The following is a 22,976-nucleotide window of genomic DNA, read 5'->3' as shown; positions in this document are numbered from 1 at the left end:
TTTTGCCCTTGCCGTTCAATTTGTCCTCAGGATTATAGTCAGTGAAGCCATATCTGATCATGTAACCTTCTACCTGTCAGTGTCTATCCCTTTAATGTCTTATATTTTTCTTCATAGCATTAGTTGTTACCTGACATTATATTACTTATTTATTTAGCGTTTGGTGACTCTATTAGATTGTAACCTTCACTAAAACAGTGGCTTTATTTTCTTCACTGCTATATCTATAGCACCTAAAGCAGGCACTGAACCCTCCTGCCCGCAATACATATTTGTTGAGTGAATTATCGAAGAAATGGGCACTCTTTAACTTTCTAATAATATTGTATAAAACTTTGAGCTTCTTTAGAAACAATATCTTATTCATCCTATACTAGCAGGTCGATAAATATTTTAGACTCAATCGATAATTTAAAAAATACTACTGAGTAGGCTCATATATTTTTACTTTTTCTAATGTCGGATATGTGCAGATAGTAGGTATTCAATGGATGTTTGTTAAGCTTCAAATAAAAATTATTTTGTACTGAAAATATTATAGGTTAACATAAGGCTAATTTAGTTTAATTTTATGTATATAGAAACTAATTGGCTATAATAACTACAGATCTTTTGTAGAGTAGTGAATATTTTGAAAACTGGCAAGAAAGTACAATTTATATTATCAACACATAATATAAGATTATTGCTTTTATAAATAGTTATTTTAACACACTGTCTGGATTGAATAAATGTGTTTTATTTAGACCATGTTACTAATGGCTTAACGAACTATATTCAAAAATACTGAAGTAATTTTGATGTACTAAGCCTAAGTGCCAGGAATATACAAGGGTATTTTATTTCTTGAATATCTATTTGTGGAATAGGCAAGATTAGTTGGGCATTAGAATTCTTAAGGTCTTTGATAACTTTTTAAAAGTTGAAGTTTAGTTTTTTGTTTCACTACTGCTTTTTTTCAGTTTGTTTTTGCTTTTCTTTCTGTGTGGAGTTATTGGGTAGGTGAATTTTATGGAGCACAAGGAAGAAATAGAAGAAGTAAGATTATCTTATATCCACAGATGACTATTTTTATGCTTTAAAAATGTATTTTTATTTTTACTTTAAACCTAGCTCCAACTGGAAATTTAAATACATATATTTTGAGAGGAGCTGATTTTGAAAAGATATTGCAGTTTAGATAAACAACTTGATATTGTGGAAAGAGAACTGGATTAGGCTCAGAAGTTCTTAGTTCTAGTTTGAGTATCTGACACTTGGCTGTGTAATTCAGGGCAGTTACAGCATATTAGAGTGGAATGGAACCTTAGAAATATCTCAAACCGGATCTTTCCTTTTATTGATGAGGAATTGTCACCCAAAGACACTGTGTGGAGAGCAAAGCATGAAATGGAGGTTTCCTGCTTCCTAGGCCTGTTCCCATTATATATATACTTTAATTTGTAGCCATATATATTATGTAGTCATATGTAATATGTTATATATATGTATATGTGTTTACATGCACCCATTTTAAAGTAATATCTATATCTATGTTTATATATCTCTATGATACTATACTGCAGTCTTGTCTTTTTAAGTAATTGCAAGCTTTTTGAGAACTTATGCTTAAAAAATTTTTCCCATCAAAACATCAGTTTGGGAGCTGACAACTGGTAGAGCTCTGTAAAATATGTTAAATCAAATTCACTTAAATGAAGAATTACACATCCGCGGTGGATCCGGGTCGGGCTTTGGCGCTTTCTCTGGGCGGGACAAGAGCGGATGAGGGATTCCGCTCCAGCTCCTCGCCGGGGTTTAGAGGCGCCGCAGAGCTGGTCCCAGGGAGAGGCACCGAGGGACGCTGCTAGTTCTTCACCGAGGGCTCTTCCGTGAGTAGATTTGAGGGCGGCGGGGTCACCTTTGGTGCGGGCAGGGGACGAGGAGAAAGGGCCCACTCACTTTGGTGGTCGGAGGTGGCGTGGATAGAGCGAGGGATTTGGGCGGACCAGATTCTTTTCCCTGGAAGTGAGAGAAGAGCTGGAGGCCCAGTGCGGAGGCTCCTGTTGCCAGGCAACCTGCAGACGCTGGCCGGAGTTGGCCTGAGCCTTTGCGGGGAGCTGTCCCCTTCCAGCTTGTCCTGTCTGAAGCTGACTAACGAGGGTTCTCCGTGGAATCGCCCCAGTTTATATCGTTCTAGTCCTTCCACTCCGGATCTGGTCTTTACCCTGCTTGTTGGGTCAAGTCAGGTTGGCTGTCCCTGGTGTCCCACCGCAGTTCATGAATCCCAGATAGGAAGAGAGTGGAGCATTTGTTCTATCTAGTACATTGTCTGGAAGTATAATCTCAGTTTTTAAGAATGCCCTCAGGTTCAGTTCAGATACCTGGGTCTGTTATCACCTGGGCTACAAGATACACTTGGTCCCCGCCTGCCTGAAGCTTAAATACTAAATAGTGTTTACAAATCTCTTCCTTTGCCCTTTGATTATGGATTGGATTTGATCAACTTATTCTTTGCTTTCCATCACGTTCTGATTTGATATATTGAACAGTCTAATCACTAATATCACTGGTCAAGAGAGAAGTAATGATAATTGGAAATGGAAATAATCATCCTTTTAAAAAAATGAGAAAGTGGGAGGTAAGTTTACTCCATTTTGGTAGCACTAAGGATACTATAGTAGACTTGGATCTGTTGTCAGCGATGTTCATTGCATGCTAGCAGTAACCTCTCATGAGTTGCAGCAGTTTGGGCAGACACAGACACAACTGAGGTGGACCTGAAAATCTGAGGGTTTAAATTTTGTTGTTTTTATTATTTGCAAATGAATTGTAGTAGTTTAAAATGACCTATAGTGATTTGAAGTGGCTGTAGTAGTTACTGAGGTCCAAATAGTTGTGTGGCTGATGTGTGGAGAAAATCACCTAGCTGATTGTTCAACATCCTTGTCTCAACTTGGGTTTGTTGGCCACTAATCATCATGGCAAATACAATAGCCATGATCACAAGCAAACAACAACACAGATTTCTCGTCTTACAGATCTAGAGGTCAGACATAAAATCGAGGTGTTGACAAAGCTGTATTCCTTCTGGAGGCGCTAGGGGAGAATCCCTTCCTTGCGTCTTCTAGCTTCTTGAGGCTGCTCATGACCTCTCCCTCCATTTTCAAAGCCAGCTGCATAGCACTTTTGTTCCTTTCTGACCTGTGCTCCCATCCTTACATCTTCTCTGTCTCACTCTGATCATCCTGTGACCCTTTTCTAAGAACCCTGGCGATTACATTGGACCCACTAGACTAAAGCAGGACAACCCGCAATCTCAAAACGTTTAACTTAATCACATTTGAAAAGTCCTTTATGTCATGGAAGGTAACATATTCATAAGGTCTGATGATTAGGACCTTGTGATGGATATATTGGGGGGTCATTATTCAGACTAGTATTTGCCCCACAAATGTTGTCTCACATATTGTAATTGCTCCACAAATAGTTAATTTTGGTGAAAGAAGTAAAAGTGATGGACCATGCGATTTCTTCCTATGTTGCATTATTATGTAATTTGTATGATTTATTTAAAATTAGAGTAAGAATTATCATCTTTTGTATATTTTATCTTTTTCAAAGTATACTGCTCAATAAATACATGAACTTGATGGATTTAGAGGTTAAAGGAGTTGCCACCTCTCCTAGCAATCAAATTCAGTCATTCTCTGGAAGAAAGAAACCACTGCAGGTATGTGTGCTATATAATTCCTTTCTTGTAGAATGATTCACTGAATAATTTTGACTCTTTTCTTCATGTTATTTTGGCTGCTTATATTCACAAATATTTAAGATTAATATTTCTGTGCTTTGAAGAATTGAACCACTAAAATTGAAGATAATCATTACTTGAAAATTGATCACTGCTTGTATTAGTTTTATTTTTAAAAATTAAGCTTGTTGTTACTGTTTTCTTATGATTATTTAAAACTCATCTGTGTATGTCTGCAGAAAATATAAAAAAGTAAAAATAGTAGAAAGAAGTAAAAATGTCAATTTATATTTTGTGCTAGTCAGATTGTAAGAGAACCTGGGCTTTTATTATTAGGACTTTTATTCTTCCCACCCTTCATAATTTCACTTTTGTGTATATCAGAGATTAAGTTAAGTGCACGTTTAAAGCTACTTTGTTTTTGTATCTACCACATAATTAGGTAGACATAAATTTTAGTTTAGAAATACGTAAAAAGGATGTATGTTTCCTTGCTGTTCTTTTTCCAAATATTGAATGCTTATGCTTGTCAGTAACCATAATAAACGTTTCAAGAACTTATATCACTTAATTCTTACAATAAATCTTTGAGGTAGGTATTATTTTTAACCTTCTTTTAGATATGGAGGAACTGAGACTCTTAGAGATTAAGTGATTTGCCAGGAGTTTGAACTTCAGTTCTGACTTCGAGATCTGTATTCTTAGCTCTGTGTTCAGTCATCTTTCTTATATGAATGAGTTGGTGCTTTGGGGATCTTATGGTTCACAATATTATGGGTTAAATCTGAATTCTCTGATAATTTGAATCAAAGCAACCTTTCTTATTAGTCAAAATATCAAGTACAGTATCACAGTCTTCCCACTGATTGGTTATAATATTATTGAGGCTTCAATTTTTTTCCTGGTTGCTAGGAAAAGCTCAAGGTTTAAGCTCTTAAAAAATGATTTCTAAAATTAACATTTTCTGCCCAGGTATATCTTTCTTTAAGTCTTAATGCCTTTATCTCCCTATTAGGAAGATCTAGCTTTGGGGGACAAGTTCATGTTTATTTTAGAACTCTTATTCCTTAAGAAAAAAATAGTATTAGATATCCAGGTTATTGTTTCTTAGAGTTTATCAACAAAGTATCAATATTGTATTTATGAGTACCATTTCTAGCATGTTCTAAAAGCTAGAATTAAAAGCAAGAAATAATACATAAACTTTGTAAAGTGGTACTTAATGCTTCAAATATCATTACAAACATCAACTGATAGATACTTGTAGGAAATAAGACTAAAAAAAAAGCTGTTCAGCTCGCTAATAATTAAAGGAATGAAAATTAACATAATGATTTACCTTTATGCCTCTATCAAATTAAGGGAAAATGTGAATTGAAGATAGTCAGAACTAGAGTTGATGAATTATAAATTGGCACCACATTTTTAGAAATGAAATTGGCAATGTGTATTGAACTACCAAAGTTTTCAAATTATTTGATGCTAATATAATTCCATTCCTGGTAATCTGTTCTATGGGAATAATCCGAAATCTAGAAAAAGCCAAGTGAAAAAGAAAGGGATTTTTTTAAAGTATGTTTTTTTAAATAGTGAATCAAATATGGAAAAATATATAGCAATTGAGGAATATTAGATAAATTATGGTACAACCTTTAGCTAGAATATTATATAGATATAAAAATGATCATTTAAAGTAGTAACATAGAAATAACTCATAATAAAAGATTGCAAAAACAGTATACATACCATTATAAAAATGTTGAAGCCAATTTGGTGGTAGCCAATCCAGAATAAATATAAATTAGTCTATAAATCCTTAGGCCAATCTAGAATATGAAATTGTGCTAGCCAATCCAAAATAAGGATAAATTATAGTTTATAAATCCCTTGGCTTGGGAGTCAGCAAACTATGGCCCAGCTCTGTTTCTGTAAATAAAGTTTTATTGGAACACAGCCATACTCATTTATTTATGAATTATCTGGGTATTCTCATTATGACAGCAGAGTGGAGGGGGTGGTTGTGGCAGAGACTCCATCGCCCATGAAGCCAAAAATATTTACTACCTGGCCTTTTATTTAAAATGTTGGATTATTTATGTCCTGTCTTTTTTTTTTTTTTAGTAGATTTTATTTTTTATAACAGTTTTAGGTTCATAGCAAAATTCAGTGGAAGGTACAGAGATTTCCTGTATACCCCGCCGATACCACACATGAATAGCCTCTCCCCATTAATAACCTTCCCCACCAAAGTGGTACATTTGTTGCAACTGATGAACCGACATGACACATCATTATCACTCACAGTTCATAGATTACATTAGAGTTAACTATGTTCTACATTTTATAGGAGTAGACAAATTTATAGTGACATGTATACAACTTCAGCACAAGTTGTTCCTCTTGGCTGAAGCGATTTTCTCCCTTCTCTCTTCATCTGGCTAACTCCTATTTATCCTTTAGAACTCCATTTAAAGGTTACTGCTTTGTTTTTGTATAGAATTCCTCAATTCCCTAGACTAAGTTGGGTACACACGCTATGTTTAGCTATTCTGTCATAGTGCTTACTTTTCATATTATTGTTTGAGTAAATGTCTTCTCCAGCAGACAGAGTGCTATGTGGGTAGGCATTATCTATGTTGCTTATCATCCTATTTCTGTGTCTCAAGGACAGTAAAGGGATTAATAAATATTTATTATATAAAACTTACTGAGAAAAGTTATAATTAGACTTATTGCATTGACTCATTGCTTATTTTTTAAAGTAAAAATAAAGGGTATATGTGTACTGATTCTTTTTTTTTAATTGAAGAAAGAATGGACTTCCAAATCATGGACAATGCAGAATCCTTGTCTACCTGTGTAAGTTACATTTCTTCATGTTTGAGCTGTATAATGGGCACATATTTATAATACACTGACAGGTAAAAAAAAGAAGGCAAAATTATATACATATAGTTATAATTGTGAACCACAGAAAAATTTATATGTATATGGATGGCCTGAAAATTACTATGCCAAAATTAAAGTGGCTCTTGTGATAGTATAGTAGGATTAAATGTAATACTTCTCTTGTTTATTTTATTTTATTTAACATTATTAATATATTTTTCTAAAAAGTTAAATGTTGCTTTATTTAGAATATTCAGCTAAGTGCATTTATTTAAGAATATCTACAATTTTTCATTTTATAACTAGGATGGTCAAAATGAATTTGATGAATTTTTCATTTTATAACTAAGATAGTCAAAATGAGCTTTATCTGTACTTTTATCTTGAAGAATATGATAATTTTATCAATGTTATTAAAATGATTTTATTTGGGACTAGAATACATTAATTTGTCTTATACTTCCCATTTTTCCCTTTTAAAATTTGGAAGGATGTGATTTTTATATTCTTTCAAGTATTTTAGATTACAGAGCTTCTTGGAAATAGAAATAAAAAATTTAGGCTGAGCCATATGAAATCGACATTTTTATAGATTAAAAATGGGCAGATATCAGCAATTTCTTGTGGTTCTGCATAATAGGTACCTGTATGCTCATCTAGACAACAATAGAGCCAGGTGGAAGCACTAGATACTGAGTTTGTAATGGCCATCAATTGTGCACTGGTGAATGTTATTAACATAACATTTTTCCAAAAGTGTACTTTAAGTTTATTATAAATTTTAATTGTTAATTATAGATAAACTTAAGTATATTTTAAGTTGATTATAAATTTTACTGCTATAAAGGATTTTACTGCTACAAATACTAATAAAATATATAAACTTTTCATTGTCAATTCCATATAGCCAACAGATTCACAGAAAAATTTCTGTTTTTGTTTTTTTTTGCCAAACTCTTGTATCTGTAGCTAAGCTATTTTGTATCTGTAGCTAAGCTATGGTTGCAATTGATGAACTAGTGTAGTTCCAGCATGAATGTTGGTTGATATTTTCATTCATAGTAGCACAAAGTGAGCGATTTCTTTGCTGTGTCAAGAGGTAGTTTTGAATACTGGAACAATAATAGTTCCTCAGTTTTTTGTTATTCACGATGTGACAGTTAAGACATGATACACTTTTAGGTTTAATATGCACTATTGACATTTTCTCCACCCTTTTTTAAGTCTCAGAAATCAACAAAGTAAGAAATCAAGTCCTGATTCATAGCATTTGCCCATTTCTGTGTAAATAATCCTACTGTGATTGATTTCAAGCTTTCAATGTAATATCAGTGAACACAGATTTGGAAGGAGATGCATGCCGTTATATTACCACACAGATACAATAGATATGAATAACCTCTAGGATACAGATAATAGTGAAGTATAGTAAAATCATTAAGAAGTGATGACTTTTGAGTATTTATTACCTTTGTTCTTTTCTTTTTTTCTAAAAGGCACTGCCATCTTTATTTAACAGACGAAGAAGACAAGATTGATAAAAGTTATGTGATTTGCCCAAAGTGACAAAGCTATTGCCAAGCAAAGTCTTAATTTGGCTTAAGCTTTTAAATGTTATAAATACTGTTCTTTACCATTATGTAAGATTTTTTGTATAGGGCATACTCTAAGTCCTAAAAAAATAATTATTTCCTATACTGGAAGAGAGTTAATTCAAAGATAATATGATAGAAGAAAATAAAGCATTAAAACTTCATTAATTAATGCCACTGATTAAATTTCTGCTATAGTTATTACTTTTGTTGTTAATATAACTTATTTAATTATAAGTGTATATAATTTTATTTTTAATAATATTTTGTTAATAGTCAGCTCAAAAAACACAGAATGTTTAACAGAAACTTATCGCAGATGGTAGGCACCAGTGCACAATTGGCTTCAGTGTACTTTTTTATATAAAATGCAGCATATATGATTTGCAACTGTTACAATAAGTCTCATTTTTAAAATTATGAGATGCATAGATTATTTCTTTCAGGGTCCCACGACTTGATTTGGGAAGCCTTGTTGGTTCTGATGATGAGGTAATTTTTACTTGGTATTTAATGTAATAACATTTGAACACAGCATTACATATAGCATATAGTAAGTATTTAATTTTATTTTTAAGGTGATTTTTCATATATTCCACTTAGTACAGCGCATATTCATTTTGACCCACCAAATTCATCTCTTGATTGGGTCACATCATGTCAAATACCATATACTCAGCATCATCTAAATTAAATGGTTAGTATTTATTTCTTATTACCATCATTCAAAATCATAGTTTGCATTTTAGCATTGTATTTAATCCAGAAATTTCATTATGTTCAGTCTATATTTTGTCCGGTCTAAGCATTTTATATATTAACATCCCAAACAATAATGTTGGTGAAATAATTTTACTTTGTTTTACATTTTTTTTCTCCCACAGAATGATATTTTTTAAATGCCTTACAAAATTGGTAAAGGACACATTTATCCTAATAGGAAATCTAGGAATTTAAACATTATGGCAGACTATTAGATCAGATCTTACTAGTTGAAAAATATAAGACTGGTCTTTTGGAAACATAACTCCGACTTTAGGCTGCTAGTATACTATGGAATAAATAAATAGCTCTACTAATTCCAAGTTATCTCCTTGGGACATATTTCTTCTTTACACAATGTGTTTTATTTCATGTTATGAACACAAGTTCTGGCCAGTAATCTATGAGTTAGGACTTGCTTTTCTGTCTTGGTTAGTCTTTCTCATCAAACTGGCCCTATTCGGGTTCTCCTCAGCCTCATTTTGGATAAAACACACCGGTAGTGCCCTAATCTGTATCAGGCTATAGTTTTCACTAAAGCTTTGCCTCCTCCTTCTCCTTTGTGTTAAACTTGGATAGTATCAACAGTTTTTAATGGTTGTACTGACTTTATGTTCCTTTTGGAGTGGCTGTCCCTCTCTGGGCCAATATGTGTGCCCTGGTGTTTGCTTAGTACTTCTTTTAGATTTGTCTTACCTACTGTCTCTATTATCTCTCACTCCTATGGAAATACAGAAGGGAACCAAATAATGCCAGAAGGGAGAACATCTTAATATTCTAGAAGTGGCAACCAGTGCTTCTCAGTATTAGTGATCTCCAATTCCTAATATTCTAGAAGAAATGATTGACAATGGAGTTTTTCTGGAGCAAGAAAAAAGGCCTATCTAAAACTCCTAAAAAGAAAGAAAAGTTTTTTGTCCTTTCGAATTATTTTAGAAGCAGGACTGAATTTTATTAGGAAACAAGGCAGAGGCTGACTAGTATTTAAGTCCAGCACCCATTCTGAGCAGTTCTGTCTGCTCTGATTGCTCCATGATGCTTTACAGCTAAATGTTTTAACTATCTCCTATTTAGACCATAGATGTCGTGGTCTATCTTTTAGGCATAAATGCTAAAGTAAATGATAAACCTGTTAATGTTAATAAGAAAAATTAATATTTTGATTTTTTTCTAGTGGATAGCATACTTTTTCTTTTACCTCTAGGAGGAAGACATAATACCTGAAAATTTGCCAGCATCAGCAGGCAAATATAAACTAAAGTGTCAGCAATATAAGACTGAAATGAAAGAAGGATATAAATGGTATAGTCAGAGAAATGCAGAAAAGACAAAATCAAATATCACACATGAACAGTCTCCAAGAAACAAGATAGATGACATGGTAATGTATAATGTTTTATAAAATTTGAATGAAATTTAAAAAGAGTCCACTCATAATAGAAACATCTCTTTGTCTGCTATGTCTTACTGTTAATCATAATAGGTATAATAGCTAACATTTATTTCTAAGTGCCAGAGATTATTTTAAGGATTTTACTTACATTAACTAGTTTATTTTTTCACAATAGCCCTAAAGGGTTATTATCACAATCTTTGGATGTGAAAACTCTAGTCATATGACCTGATCATGTTTTCTCTGTTGGAAATTTTTCACTTGCCTTGGATTGAAATTAAGACATTGTACAGTATAGTTGTTTTTGATGTAGCTGTCTTGACTCTTGATCTCATAGTCTAAATATTAAAGTTGAAAAGTGGTTTCAGACTTTCTAGTGATGCTGTTTTATTCTAAAACTGTCATTACTCTATGATTATGTTCTGTCTCATTTTGAGAGATGTTTTTTAATATCATGAATTGTTAGAATTGTGACACTTTCATTTAGTATTAATTAGGTATAAATTCACCATTTTGAATATAAGAGCAAAGTAAACATAATACATCTAATGGCTTTTCATAAGCTTACAGGAAAAATTGTGAATTTTGGAAATAAAATTTTGGAAACACAGTTTTATGATACGACTGGCCATAAAGAAGAGAACAGTTGAATACAATTCTTGATGCAGTTAACTTTTTATAAGAGTAATGTATTTTCAAGGAAGTTTGATAGTTGTATTTGCTTATCATTTTCCAATAGGTAAGAAAAGATTAATTTATAAGAAAGTGTGGCATATCAGCTATTTTTCCTAATTCATGTAGGAATTATCTAGAACTAACTAAATCACATGATGTTTAGCTGAAAGAATAACAAAAGTTATGGGATTATTAGGTTTTCTTTATATTAAAATGAATTTCTCAGATCCAAACAATGTACACAAATATAATAATCAAGTATATATAATAGTAGACAGGATAATTTCACATCCCTTCCGCATCTGTAAGACTCTGGATAGATTTTGAAGGAAGGGCTGAAAATATTTGCTAATGGATTGGTTGTAGCTTTTAAGAATGACTCTAAGGCTTTTGGCCGGAGCAATTGGAAGAGTAGGGTAGACCACAAACAAGTCTGGTTTGAGGAGGAAAAACTTGAGATATCATGTAGCAATGTCACTGTTTCCCTTTTGTAAGGTTAAAAACAAGCTGGAACAAAATAAAATGCTTTTGAAAGTTTCTTCCAACTTAAACATTATGCAGAGCTTTATGCTTGAAAGAAAATCTGACAAATATATTAGCAAGTAAATAAATAAAAGTAGAAAATGTCTTCATAAGTTGATTTCCCAGTAGTTAATATTTAAACAAGATTCATCATTCATTCATTGAATAGCTATTTATCAAGTGCTTACAGTTTGTAGTCCTGTTCTGGCACCTGGGATACTGCAATAAAAACGACAGTCAGGATTCCTGCCTCCATGGTATTTACAGCAGTAGAGGTAGGCAACGGATCACAAACAAATGTATAATAAAATTTTATGTAGCAATCAAAGGTCATGCAGACAGAGTAGAGTATGAAGATGGACTTTTCAAGGAAGGTCTAAATTAAGAACGAATCCTGGGGGAAAAAATCTTTTGAAATCTATTAAATTTTTGACAGGTACTATCCTATTGGGACACTTTTTTTTTGTTAAGGGAATATAAGCACATCTTATATTCAAAGAAAAATTTAGTGTTTATCTCTTTAGGATCCCAAAGGATCTTTTTCCTCAAAAGATGCACCCCATCTTTTAGTAATTTACCTCTGAATTTTATTATATAAAGAAGTGGGCATGCCTGCATTTATTAACTTTATAAAGACTCAAAGGAACAATGATAGTTATAATAGTTACTATGTTTTATTTAATGTTTATGGTATGTCAGGTGCTTTTATAAGTGTTGGACATGTGTCATCTTATTTAATCTCTTTATGTATGTGTTTGTGAAGTAGTTACTATTATTAATTCCCATTTTCCTGGGTAAGCCAAGGCACAAAGAGGTCATCTAGCTAGAAAGTGGAAAAGATTCCAACAAGAAATCTGATTTTCAGAGTCTGTACTGTTAACCCCTACACAAATAATCACTGACATGCTCAGTGGTTACATAATCCTTTATTTTGTTAAAAAAATATTCTAAGTATGTGTATGAGAGTTTATTTATTGCTTTCACACATAGTATGCACAAAGAGAAGAAGAAATCACGGATGATCTTACAACTCTGGATAGAAAAGCCCTCTTACAACAGGGTTATGCAGACAACCCTTATAATGCACTGCAGAATACAAGAAAATCTGACTCTGTAAGTTATCATTATTTTTACTTATTTGTTACATCATTGAGATAATTTGCCCTCTAAGAGTCTACAACTTACAATTGAATAAATTTCAACAACTGAATTTGGAATGAAGTGAACATACGTTAATGTGCAAATTGAGTCCTCATTTTTACAAATGACTGATATTTGGTATATTATTTACGGTGGAGAAATTGTCTTGAATATGTTACAGTTTGTAAAAATTTAGTTTATACTGTTGCAAATGTTAATTGGCTGCTATTTATATCAGTGGGCTTATTTGGCATCGCTCCTCCTACCAAAGTAGTCTGGTTATTTTTTTGAAAGTCATAAGCTAATAAAACTAGAGAAATTCAGACCAGTTAAAGAAAAGAAAAGGAATAAAGTAAACTTTCTTTAGGAAAAGGAAACAAAACTCTAGATTCTCAATATTAACTACATTAATTGTCTTCTCTACAGAATCAATTATATTGTTTGATGAGCATTACTTAGATCAGTTCTGGTACAAATAGATGATAACACCATTTCTGTAGTGTCCTGGGGTATTCAGACCAAGCTGTGTGAAGTGGGAGTCCACTGGTCACCCCAGATACTCCCAGGTAATTAATATTTTAGGCACAACTGTAATGGATTGATGGAATACCTATGTGTGTTGGCTCAAAAGTTGGGCAAACTCTGGTTTAGATAGCCTAAATAATAACAAAGCAATGCGGATTTATCCAGTTACATTATCATTGTCACTGAGGTAAAATTCAATATATATTATTTGGATCATACTCATCCAGAATCACTATCTTCTGACTCGATAGCAATATGTAATCAATCTCGACCAGATGGTCTGATTTTCTGTGGATGTCCCAAGTTGCTAATTTGCTATGCTTCTTTTATTAAAACCACATACACATTATTTTCTAAGCTATTATCATTTAGATATTTATGCTAAGTAGAATAAAGAATATTAGGAGAATCATTCTAAAAATAAAGAAGCTACTTTATAAGGCAAAATAGTGTCCCAAATAAGGCTTTTTTGATATGTCTAAAGTTATACTTGAAATGCATGTCACCAATACATAAGGCCCATTGGATAGATTTCTCTTCCTTACAATTACTTTATCAGTGACAATATATCTAAATTCACTACCAAGTACATTTCATGTGATTGTGGTAGCACTCATTTATCTGCGTTTTTCAAGGAGATGTGAATAAACTTTGAATGCATCACAAATTAGTATTGATTTATTTTTAAAATTTAGGTGACAAATTTTTAATTTAATTTTAAACTACTGAAGTGAACAACAGAAGCAGTGAGCTGTGGTTTTTAAGTCCATATCTTGTAGTTTGTTTGTCATTTTTCAATGTAATCACATTCTTTGTGTCAGTGTGACTTCTGCTTCTAACATGATTTATATTTACAGAGAGCTCTAAATCAATGTGCCTGAGGGTGGGTCTAACCTTTCCTTCAAACTATAAGCCACCATAAACGTCAACACTCAAGGTGGGCTTTCTGCATGGGCTCTATATTCATTAATCTCATCTCTTTTGCTTCTTTCTGGGTTTTATGTCTACATTCAGGCTGATCTTTTTTGTATATAATTTTAATGTTTAGTTAGTGCCCACTTTCTGAGTCACATTTGATATAAAATGCACCTTGCTTTACTTATAATTTACACAGTTTTTCTAACTTTTTAATTGCTATTTTATATTTATTACTAAACAACAACATTATAAAGTGTCACCAGTTTAGAAAACACAAGATGCAGTTCTATATGAAATGATAAACACTTTATATGGGGCATATTTGGATGTGTGAAGTATACATCTTAAATTTCTACTAAACAAAAATCTAAATTCAATAGTAGACTAACATTTAAAAGATTGTGCCCAAATTTTCCAGATTTCTTAGGAGCTTCTACTTTTGATTAAGTATTAATGGATTATATGCATAGAAAAAATTATTATCCTTTTAATGATAGGAGGTGTTTGTTCTTTTAGATTTTTGATACAAGGTTGAATAATTCCAATTTAGTTCCAGCCTCATGTACTGTGAATGGTTTATATTTTGGGCTCTTGTGTTAACTGTAGTGTTATTCTGCTTAATAGGCAATGAGATTTTCTTTATTTTCTCTTTTTAGGAAATTGTGGCTGCTGAGAAGAAGAAGCAGACTGTTGCAGAGCAAGTGATGATAGACCAATTATCTAGGTGAGTGTTAGTAACAGATAACGGAAATCCACTGAGAAAGTTTTTGTTAAATTTCTTTTTTGTGCATGACAACGCATATCTTTGGTCAATCAATAAGTTACTAACTCAGAGGTTCCCAAACTTTCTCTGTTCATTGTACTCATAGTGTGTTAGTAATTTTTTCACAGCCCTTGTAGGCCAATAGAAGTACCCATCAGTTCTATTTAAGTGTTTTTGTCTAAAAAAGTAATGAGCATTTACTTCATAACAACTTAATGGCCATTTGAAAAAAATTATACACATAAATGGAAAGAAAATGTTTTTCTTCTTAAATAGGCATATTTACTTACTAATGAGATACGAGCACTTTTTGGGCACTGCACAGTCTCTCAAACCTTTGGATCGTTTAGGATGTGGCCATCCTCACTTTCTATTCCACATGGCACTTGTTTTTTAAAACAGGACAGTAGATAATCCAGTTTTGCAAAGATGTGACATCACTGAAGGAGAGTAGCATGATATTTTCTTGAAACTGTAAATTACCTTGAGCAAGTAATTCATGTGGTATTTAATAAATATCAAATATCACTGTGTTTCCCTCAAAAATTAAAAGTATACCACAGCGTCCCTGTGAGTTCCCTGTGGCACCCCACAGTGACTTGGTACACAGTTTGGAAACTTGCTCTAACTATAAGAATTGTAAAACTTAATCTGAGTTTCATAATCCTTGGAAAACTATGTAGATTTTAGCATGCTGTGCTAAATTGCATGACATGTGTATATTGCAGGATTTCAGAAGAAACTGGTAGTCTACGACTTCCTACATCTTAAACTTAAGATATATTGCAGGATTTCAGAAGAGACTGGAATAGTCTACGACTTTTTACCTCTTAAACTTAAGACGTAAGACTTAAGTTTAGCTATAAAAATGTTATTGTTTCATTAGGTGAGAGAGAGAATGATATTCTACATACATTTCAGTAAATTCTTTGAAATAATATACGTACAATCTTCAAAGTATCTCCTTCCATGATCTCATGAACTTACTTCATTTTTGTTTTCATCCCCACCATGCCATCACAAGGCGATTATTCATTTAATGTCTGACAAATATATAATTCTGATAGCAGTGTAAATTTGCATTTTGTATATGGGATTTTCCATCTGTTTACAAATATGTAAATGCTAGCACAATTCATTATCCCATTTAATTGTCGAACTTTGTATTTTGCTGTGTAGGGCTGTAATCAGTGATCCAGAACAAAATGTAACCACGGAGAAACAAGGAAGTGCTCCTATCCTTCCAGAGTCGAACATAGCACCTCTTCGAGTTAGGAAACGAACCCTACATGAAACAAAGTAAGAAGGCTTACTTATATAAAATGAAGGTGTAATATGTTATAAATGTATTTTTTAAATGTAATTTTGCGTCTAACTGAAAGATTGTGCTTGTTTTTGCTTTTTTCTACACAAAGAGAAGTGGAATTTTTGGATTTTAGTTCCCAGTCCTGCCACTTTAAGATACTGGGGAAAAGTTTGCCCTTGGGTATTCTCTTTGTAATTAGGAACAATGGCCACAACCTTAGGAGATACTGTATCTCTCCTCTCTCTCCTCCTGTATAAACTGTGCAGTATAGTAACTGAGACATTGGTATGTGCACAGTATATATTGGCTGAATCTCATTGATAAAATACATTCAAAGTTAGTGAGTGTTGTTTAAAAGTTATTGTTATTTTTATTTATCTTTTATCTTTTAAAATCTTTGGGTTGGTATGGACTGTCACAGTCCTTTGGTGCATTCCACTTAAATTTCTCAACAACTTCTCTGACTGTTGACATCTAGCCTTGGCTTTAAGAGACATAGAAAACCTACCAGTTCCTGCGGTAGCTTTTTATATTTTCAGACTGCTGTAATTGTCAGGCAGTACTTTCTTGTAACTTACCTTTTTGCCTTATTCTTATTTCCTGGAAACTTTTGTTTTCATACCTTTAAATACATGAAGGTGTCATGTATTAATTTCCTATTGCTGCTGTAAAAAATTATCCTAGACAGTGTTCTAAAACACTCAAATTTCTTCTCTTACAGATCTAGAGATCAGACATAAAATCAAGGTGTTGACAGGGCTGCATTCCTTCTGGAAGCTTCAGGGAAGAATCTGTTCCTTGCCTTTTTCAGCTTCTAGAGGCTGACTTCATTCCTTGGCTCATGGCCCCTTTCTCTATCTTCACAGCCAGCAATGGCTAGTTAAGTCTTTCTTGTGTGATGTCACTCTGACACTCCTTTCTGTAGACCCTTGTCCCTCTGCTTTTCTCTTATAAGGACCCTTGTGATTGCACTTTAGCCTACCTGGATATCCTGGATAGTCTCCTCATCTCCAGATCTGTAATCCCATCTGCAAAGTCCTTTTATCATATTATATAAATGAGCATTTTACATGTTCTGAGGATTAGGATATGAACATCTTTGGGCAGGGCATCATTTAGTTATCACATATCTACGTCTTTTTTTTTTTTTTAAAGAAAACTGTTTTTGAACTAAAACACATTCACACAGTGAACACGTTTTAGGTTTATAGCACAAGAATTTACACAACCCCAAAATACCAAGTTTCTAGAAATAGAACATTATCTGTATCCCTCCCCCGCCATGTGTTGTCTGCCAGTTACTAACCACGTCCTCTGCCATAGCACGTTGACTTCTCCATCTCGATATTTTCGATTAACTGCCTGCTTATAAACTTAGATGAAATCACAAAATTTGGACTCTGTATCTGGCTTCTTTTGCTGAGCATTATGCTTGTTTTATCCATGTTGTTATTTGTAGTTGTCCTTTATTCTCAATGCTGTACAGTATTTCATTGTATAATTATACCACAGTTTATTCATAGATGTTGATGGACACTCGGCTGTTTATGAATCATGCTGCCATGAACTTTTGTGCATGCCTTTTGGTGAAAAATGTGTACTCATTTCTCCTCAGTACATACTTAGAAGGGGAATCGCGGGACTGTTTAGTATGCCTATGTTCAGATTTAAAAAATATTGCCAGAGAGTTTTCCAAAGTGGTTGTTGCAATTAGCACTCTCACGAGTAGCAGTAAGAGGGTGCCAGTTGCACCATATCTTTGTCTGTGCTTGGTATTATCTATATTTTTCATTTTAGTTCTTATGAGCATGTATTGCTAATTTTAATTTGCATTTCACTGCAGAAAAATGAAGTTTAGCACTTTTGCAAATATGTATTGGTCATCTAGATATCCTCTTATATGAAATTTCCCTTCATATCTATCGGGTTATCTTTTTCATATTGACAGTGGACCTTATTTATATAATCTAGTTATATGTCATTTTTTACTTATATTTGTTGGACATATGCTTTCATACTTTGCCGTAACGTTTCATTCTCTTGATCATGTCTCTTGACGAACCAGAGTTCCTAATTCTGAGGTAGACCAGTTTGCCAATCTTTCCATTAATCATTAGCCTTTGTATCATCTTTAAAGAAATCTCTGCCTACCACAAGGTCATTATGTCTCTGCCTACCACATATGTCATATATCAAGTTGTTGTAAAATGCATGGTATGTTCTAGGCTGTTTCTTTAATTTCATCTACCTGTAATGCATCCATGTTCCAATATTATCCTGTCTTAAATCGTATTGATTTATATCAGAATAAATACCTACAGCTTGTTTATCTTCAATATTGTCTTGGCCTAGTAGGCCCTTTTGTCTTCAACAGAAATTTTATATTTAACTAGTCTAGTTCTATGAAAAATCCTATGGGGATATTGATTCAAATTATTGAATTTATGGATTTTACTGCCCTTATTATTCCCAGAGGAGGAGGAGAAAATTCTGCTTCATAGAGTTGGAAGTAGAAATTTGCATGTATAATGAGCCTTACTCTTGTCTTTTCCTTGGGATTCAGCTACCTGCAGAAGGACACATTCTGTACTATGCATTGTTACAAGTCTCTCCCCAATGGAAAAGAGTAGGTTAATCTGTTGAATTCTAGGGTCAAGGACTTAGCTTCTCGTTGCTGCCTTCCTAACCCATGGTTTCGAACAGCTTCATCAATAATAAATTCATATTTTGGTCTTTATCTATTTGATTCTTATTTCTGTATTGGTAAAGGGCTTGGGTAGATTATTGGTGCTACTTATCGGATACTTAAAACCTCAACATGGAATTCTCCATTTATAATATAAAAGACTGTTTACTTCTTTTAATTTTCCAAGGAGACTTTAGACTCCTTAAAGTTATTACTTCAACTATCACACTATTAAACTGAGTTCTGTTCACCTTTGAGAAGCAATTTAATGGTGATTATGAGAGCAAGGTTTTTTCCTGGTTCTGCCGTGTACTAACTGTATGACTCTGCAAAAAAATTTTATTTTGTAAAATGGAAATAATAGTGGAAGTATTGTAAGCATTAAATGAAGCAATACACATTAAAATGACTTTAATAGTAACTATTTTCTAGGAAGTTCTCAATAAATGATAGCCATTATTATTGCTGTTATTTATTTTCTCAGCATTTAGAATTGCTTCAGGTACATAGTGGGCATTCAGTAAACACATAATTCTAATTTATTAAATTGAATTGAGATGACCAAGGTTTCATGGCTCCACTCTATGTTCCCAAACTCATTTGGCCTACAGACTCTTGTTGGCTATATCTTGCTTACCTTTCACAGAGACCTAGATTTCATAGAGTTATATAACCTTTCAAGATTCCAATGCCCCATACACTTACTATTTACATTATTACAGTGTTGCTATATCTGCAGTTTTATGGGAACATCTTAAGACTGTTTAGGACGGAAAGTAAAGATATGTCACTGCGCCTTCAGATTTCTTAGCATAAAGGAGATTATTAGTAGTAGAGTGCCAAGGTGTGTGCATTTGGGTTTGCTTCATAACGTTAAACAGAATTTTAGGACCGGCAATGTTTGTGAGATGATTCAGTGCTGTCTGAAGGTCATAAAGATTAAATAACTGATTTGAGGTCTCACAGCTAGTCCAATTCCAAGACCAGAATCTCATCTAACACTCTTTTCCACTCTTTTGTTATTTTGGTAAGGAATGTTTTCCGCTACCCATAACTGAAAACCTGACTGATAGTGGCTTAAACAAGTCAGCATTTATTTTTCTTATACAACCAGCTTCCTGGAGGTAGGCAGTTGTTGGTTTTAGTTCAGTGGCTCAGAGATGGCACAGCTCTGAGCTGGCTTCCTTGAGATTTTGTTATATCAAAATATCCTCTTATGTGAAATTTCCCTTTCTGACGTGGTTACTTAATGGCTACAGTGGCTCCTAGTTTCATATCCCTGCCACTATCACAGACAGTAAGTCTTCCCAAGCCACTGTGTTATCAGGACAAAACAAAGTCTTTCTTGGAAGTTTACTGGTAGAACTGGATCCCTCCGAGCCCATGAAAGCAAATTCTGTAGCGGGAGGGAGGCAAGGAGAATGGGGAGAGTAATGCCTGTCGGGTTGGCACTACAGCAGTGCCAGTCACAAATGCGCTATCTCTGTTCACTATTGACTTTTATAGCACTTTAATACTATACAATCTAACATAAAATTCATTCGCGTATTCACATACTCTATTCTAGGGTTATTTCTTATGTGTCTGCTACAATTAGCAGTCTTAAAATGCAAAGAGTTTTATACCTCATCTTAATCCAGTTTGTGCATTTTAAAATATTAACATAACTTTTTTTGTACTTTTATCTTTTATATTCAATATAGGTAATTTTAAACATAGTTAATGACAAATGTATTTTTTAACAGGATAAGAACCCAGTCTACATTAACTGAAAATATGCTTTCTCATAAAGTACAATTCGACAGCAGGATCATATCAAGGTAATTGTGATTTTTTTAAACTTTTAAATCTTATGATTATAAAATTTATTCTATTTTCAAATAGAAACAACAACAATGAGATTAGTTAAGTTTGTTACAAACAAGTGAAAATGTGAATTTAGAACATTTTTAGGTAATACATATTAATTAATCTGTTACAAAAGTTATAGGATGTATGGACTGCTAAGAAAAACATTTTAATTAGAAGTTATTTTAAAATATCTTTCAAAAAGAAAAATAGAAGTGAATTTTAAAAAGTTATATATTACTCCTAGAAGATTCTAAACCATTTAAAATTTAACCTTTATGTGAGCTTCTGTATGTAATTTCATTTTTGTGGCTTAAATTAACAGTAGATTATTGATAGATGCAATAAGGTGACAAGGTAGATGACTCTTAAAACTCTTAGTCTTAGAAACTTTCAATAATACATAATGCTACTTGATGTTCTTTGTGTCCGCTAGTGGTAAAATGTGTGTGTGTGTTTTAATGATCATATTTGTTCAATGATTTTAAATTTTCTATGACAAAAGATAATTGTATATATATAATAATATATCCTGTGGCTTCTTGCAAGCTCAACATTTTTTAAAGTTCTTTTACTTCATCTTTAAAGTCTATATCAAATTAGTAATCTACATTGTGATATATCTATATTCATATCAGTGTAAGATAAAGCTTTTTTTCTCCATTCAGCAAGCCGTGGTGTGTTTTCTCGTAACCATAAGGCTTCCCATAACCCTTGCTCATTTGCCACACATTCAGAGGGTTAATGCTATCCCTCTTTGAATGCACAATTGTAGCTTATTATTTGATTTGAGATTTATCCTATTTTAACATCTTTGATATTATTCTCTTTTACTAGAAATGGACGTGATGCTTGCAGAGAGCTGATTGGGTTCTTTTTCACTCATGATCAGTCCCTTACAATTTACGAGTATCGGCAATTTGGGAAAAATAGGTAGGCCATAAAACAGTGTTACAACTGTCAAGATTACTTCTGAGAGAAGCTGAATAATTTCGTATTTTTGTCGTTTAATTTCTAGACCAAATGTGCTTCCTTTTATTCAAAAAAATATATATAGTCATCAGCGTGGACGAAGAAAAGGAAAACAATACCAACTTGGTGATTTTTATATTGTAAGTTAAGTGTGTGCATTTAAATATCTTAATTCCATATGCTGGATTTTGTGGGATCTTGTGGTGCTGGAGGAGCAGGGTTTCTGATCTTCAGCTGATTTTCTGTCCTTCCTGAGCAGGGGCGTTTGTGGGAATGGCTAATGGTTGGTGTTTCTTTGTAGGTTCTGCTTCTCAGACTCACATCCCAGTTGTCTGAATCTAAGTATAGCATTTATTTCCTGTAATAAATAAACACTACCTTCTGCCTCCACCAAAATCTGCACTATAAACCTAGGAGAGCTTGTCTCTTGGTGCTTTTAAAGGCTCTACAGGCTGTACCATTGGGTAAATGGCTACTCAGTAGCACCAGGAGTAATGTTCCACTTAAAAAGCGCTTATCTTCTGAGTGAGCACAGAGGGGTACTTGGCTTCTAGAGCTGACATATATCTGATAGCTTATCCTTCTTGTGATTTTTTTCACCTCATGCAAGTCCTGGCTTGCGGTGTATCACAAGGATTTTCTTGAATGGGTCTATCATAAGTTATGTTGCAATATGTATAGTGCTCTTATATTTTTAAAAACATTTATTTATTTTAATTAATTTCAAGTATTCCGTACATTGATTAGATATCTATACTGTTCATAAAACGATCCTCCCAATTGTTCCCTCCCTCCCCCGGCCCTCCACCTAGCCATCATATTAATGCTAACTGCATTCCCTCTGCCGCGCTCCCCGTGACCAACTATCAACTACTAATTTGTACTTCTTTAACCCTTCATCCCATTCTCGCAGACCCCCAACCCCCTTTCCCTCTGTCCGTCACCAAATAATCCACTATATTTGTGAGTCTGTTTTTGATTATTCCACATATAAGTGAAATCATATGGTATTTATCTTTCTCTGTCTGACTTATTTCACTCAGCATAATAACCTCTAGGTCCATCCATGTCATTGCAAAAGGTAGGATTTCATTTTTTTTAATGGCTGAGTAATATTCTATTTATATATGAACCATAACTTCTATATCCAATCGTCTGTTGATGGGCATTTAGGTTGCTTCCACATCTTGGCTATTGTAAATTGTGCTGCCACAAATATTGGGGTGCATAGATCTTTACAAATTATTGTTTT

The 22,976-nt window shown here is 33.4% G+C and overlaps 1 protein-coding gene across 7 annotated transcripts in view; it reads left to right on the top strand.

Annotated features, from left to right (window-relative positions):
• The first annotated feature begins 1,807 nt into the window (after positions 1-1,807).
• The window catches only part of CAPS2 (calcyphosine 2), a 38,084-nt gene continuing 16,915 nt past the window's right edge, over positions 1,808-22,976 (top strand). For 2 of the 7 annotated variants that reach the window (XM_006923762.3, XM_025041098.1), the window contains exons 1-11: positions 1,814-1,871; positions 3,604-3,712; positions 6,543-6,592; positions 8,661-8,706; positions 10,181-10,357; positions 12,557-12,679; positions 14,806-14,873; positions 16,092-16,211; positions 20,650-20,724; positions 21,590-21,685; positions 21,771-21,864. In XM_006923762.3, coding sequence (XP_006923824.2) covers positions 3,623-3,712; positions 6,543-6,592; positions 8,661-8,706; positions 10,181-10,357; positions 12,557-12,679; positions 14,806-14,873; positions 16,092-16,211; positions 20,650-20,724; positions 21,590-21,685; positions 21,771-21,864 — 939 coding nt within the window. In that variant the 5' untranslated portion in view covers positions 1,814-1,871; positions 3,604-3,622. Of the gene's footprint in view, positions 1,872-2,531; positions 2,621-3,603; positions 3,713-6,542; positions 6,593-8,660; positions 8,707-8,792; positions 8,912-10,180; positions 10,358-12,556; positions 12,680-14,805; positions 14,874-16,091; positions 16,212-20,649; positions 20,725-21,589; positions 21,686-21,770; positions 21,865-22,976 lie in introns of all 7 variants that reach the window. The other 5 variants (XM_025041097.1, XM_015598435.2, XM_015598434.2 and 2 more) reach the window with 5 other exon arrangements.

Source organism: Pteropus alecto, unplaced genomic scaffold (genome assembly GCF_000325575.1).
Source record: "Pteropus alecto unplaced genomic scaffold, ASM32557v1 scaffold76, whole genome shotgun sequence".
In the NCBI taxonomy this organism is placed as follows: Eukaryota; Metazoa; Chordata; class Mammalia; order Chiroptera; family Pteropodidae; genus Pteropus; species Pteropus alecto.
The sequence above is the reverse complement of the archived record's forward strand: the minus strand, read 5'-3'. Positions and strand labels throughout refer to the sequence as shown.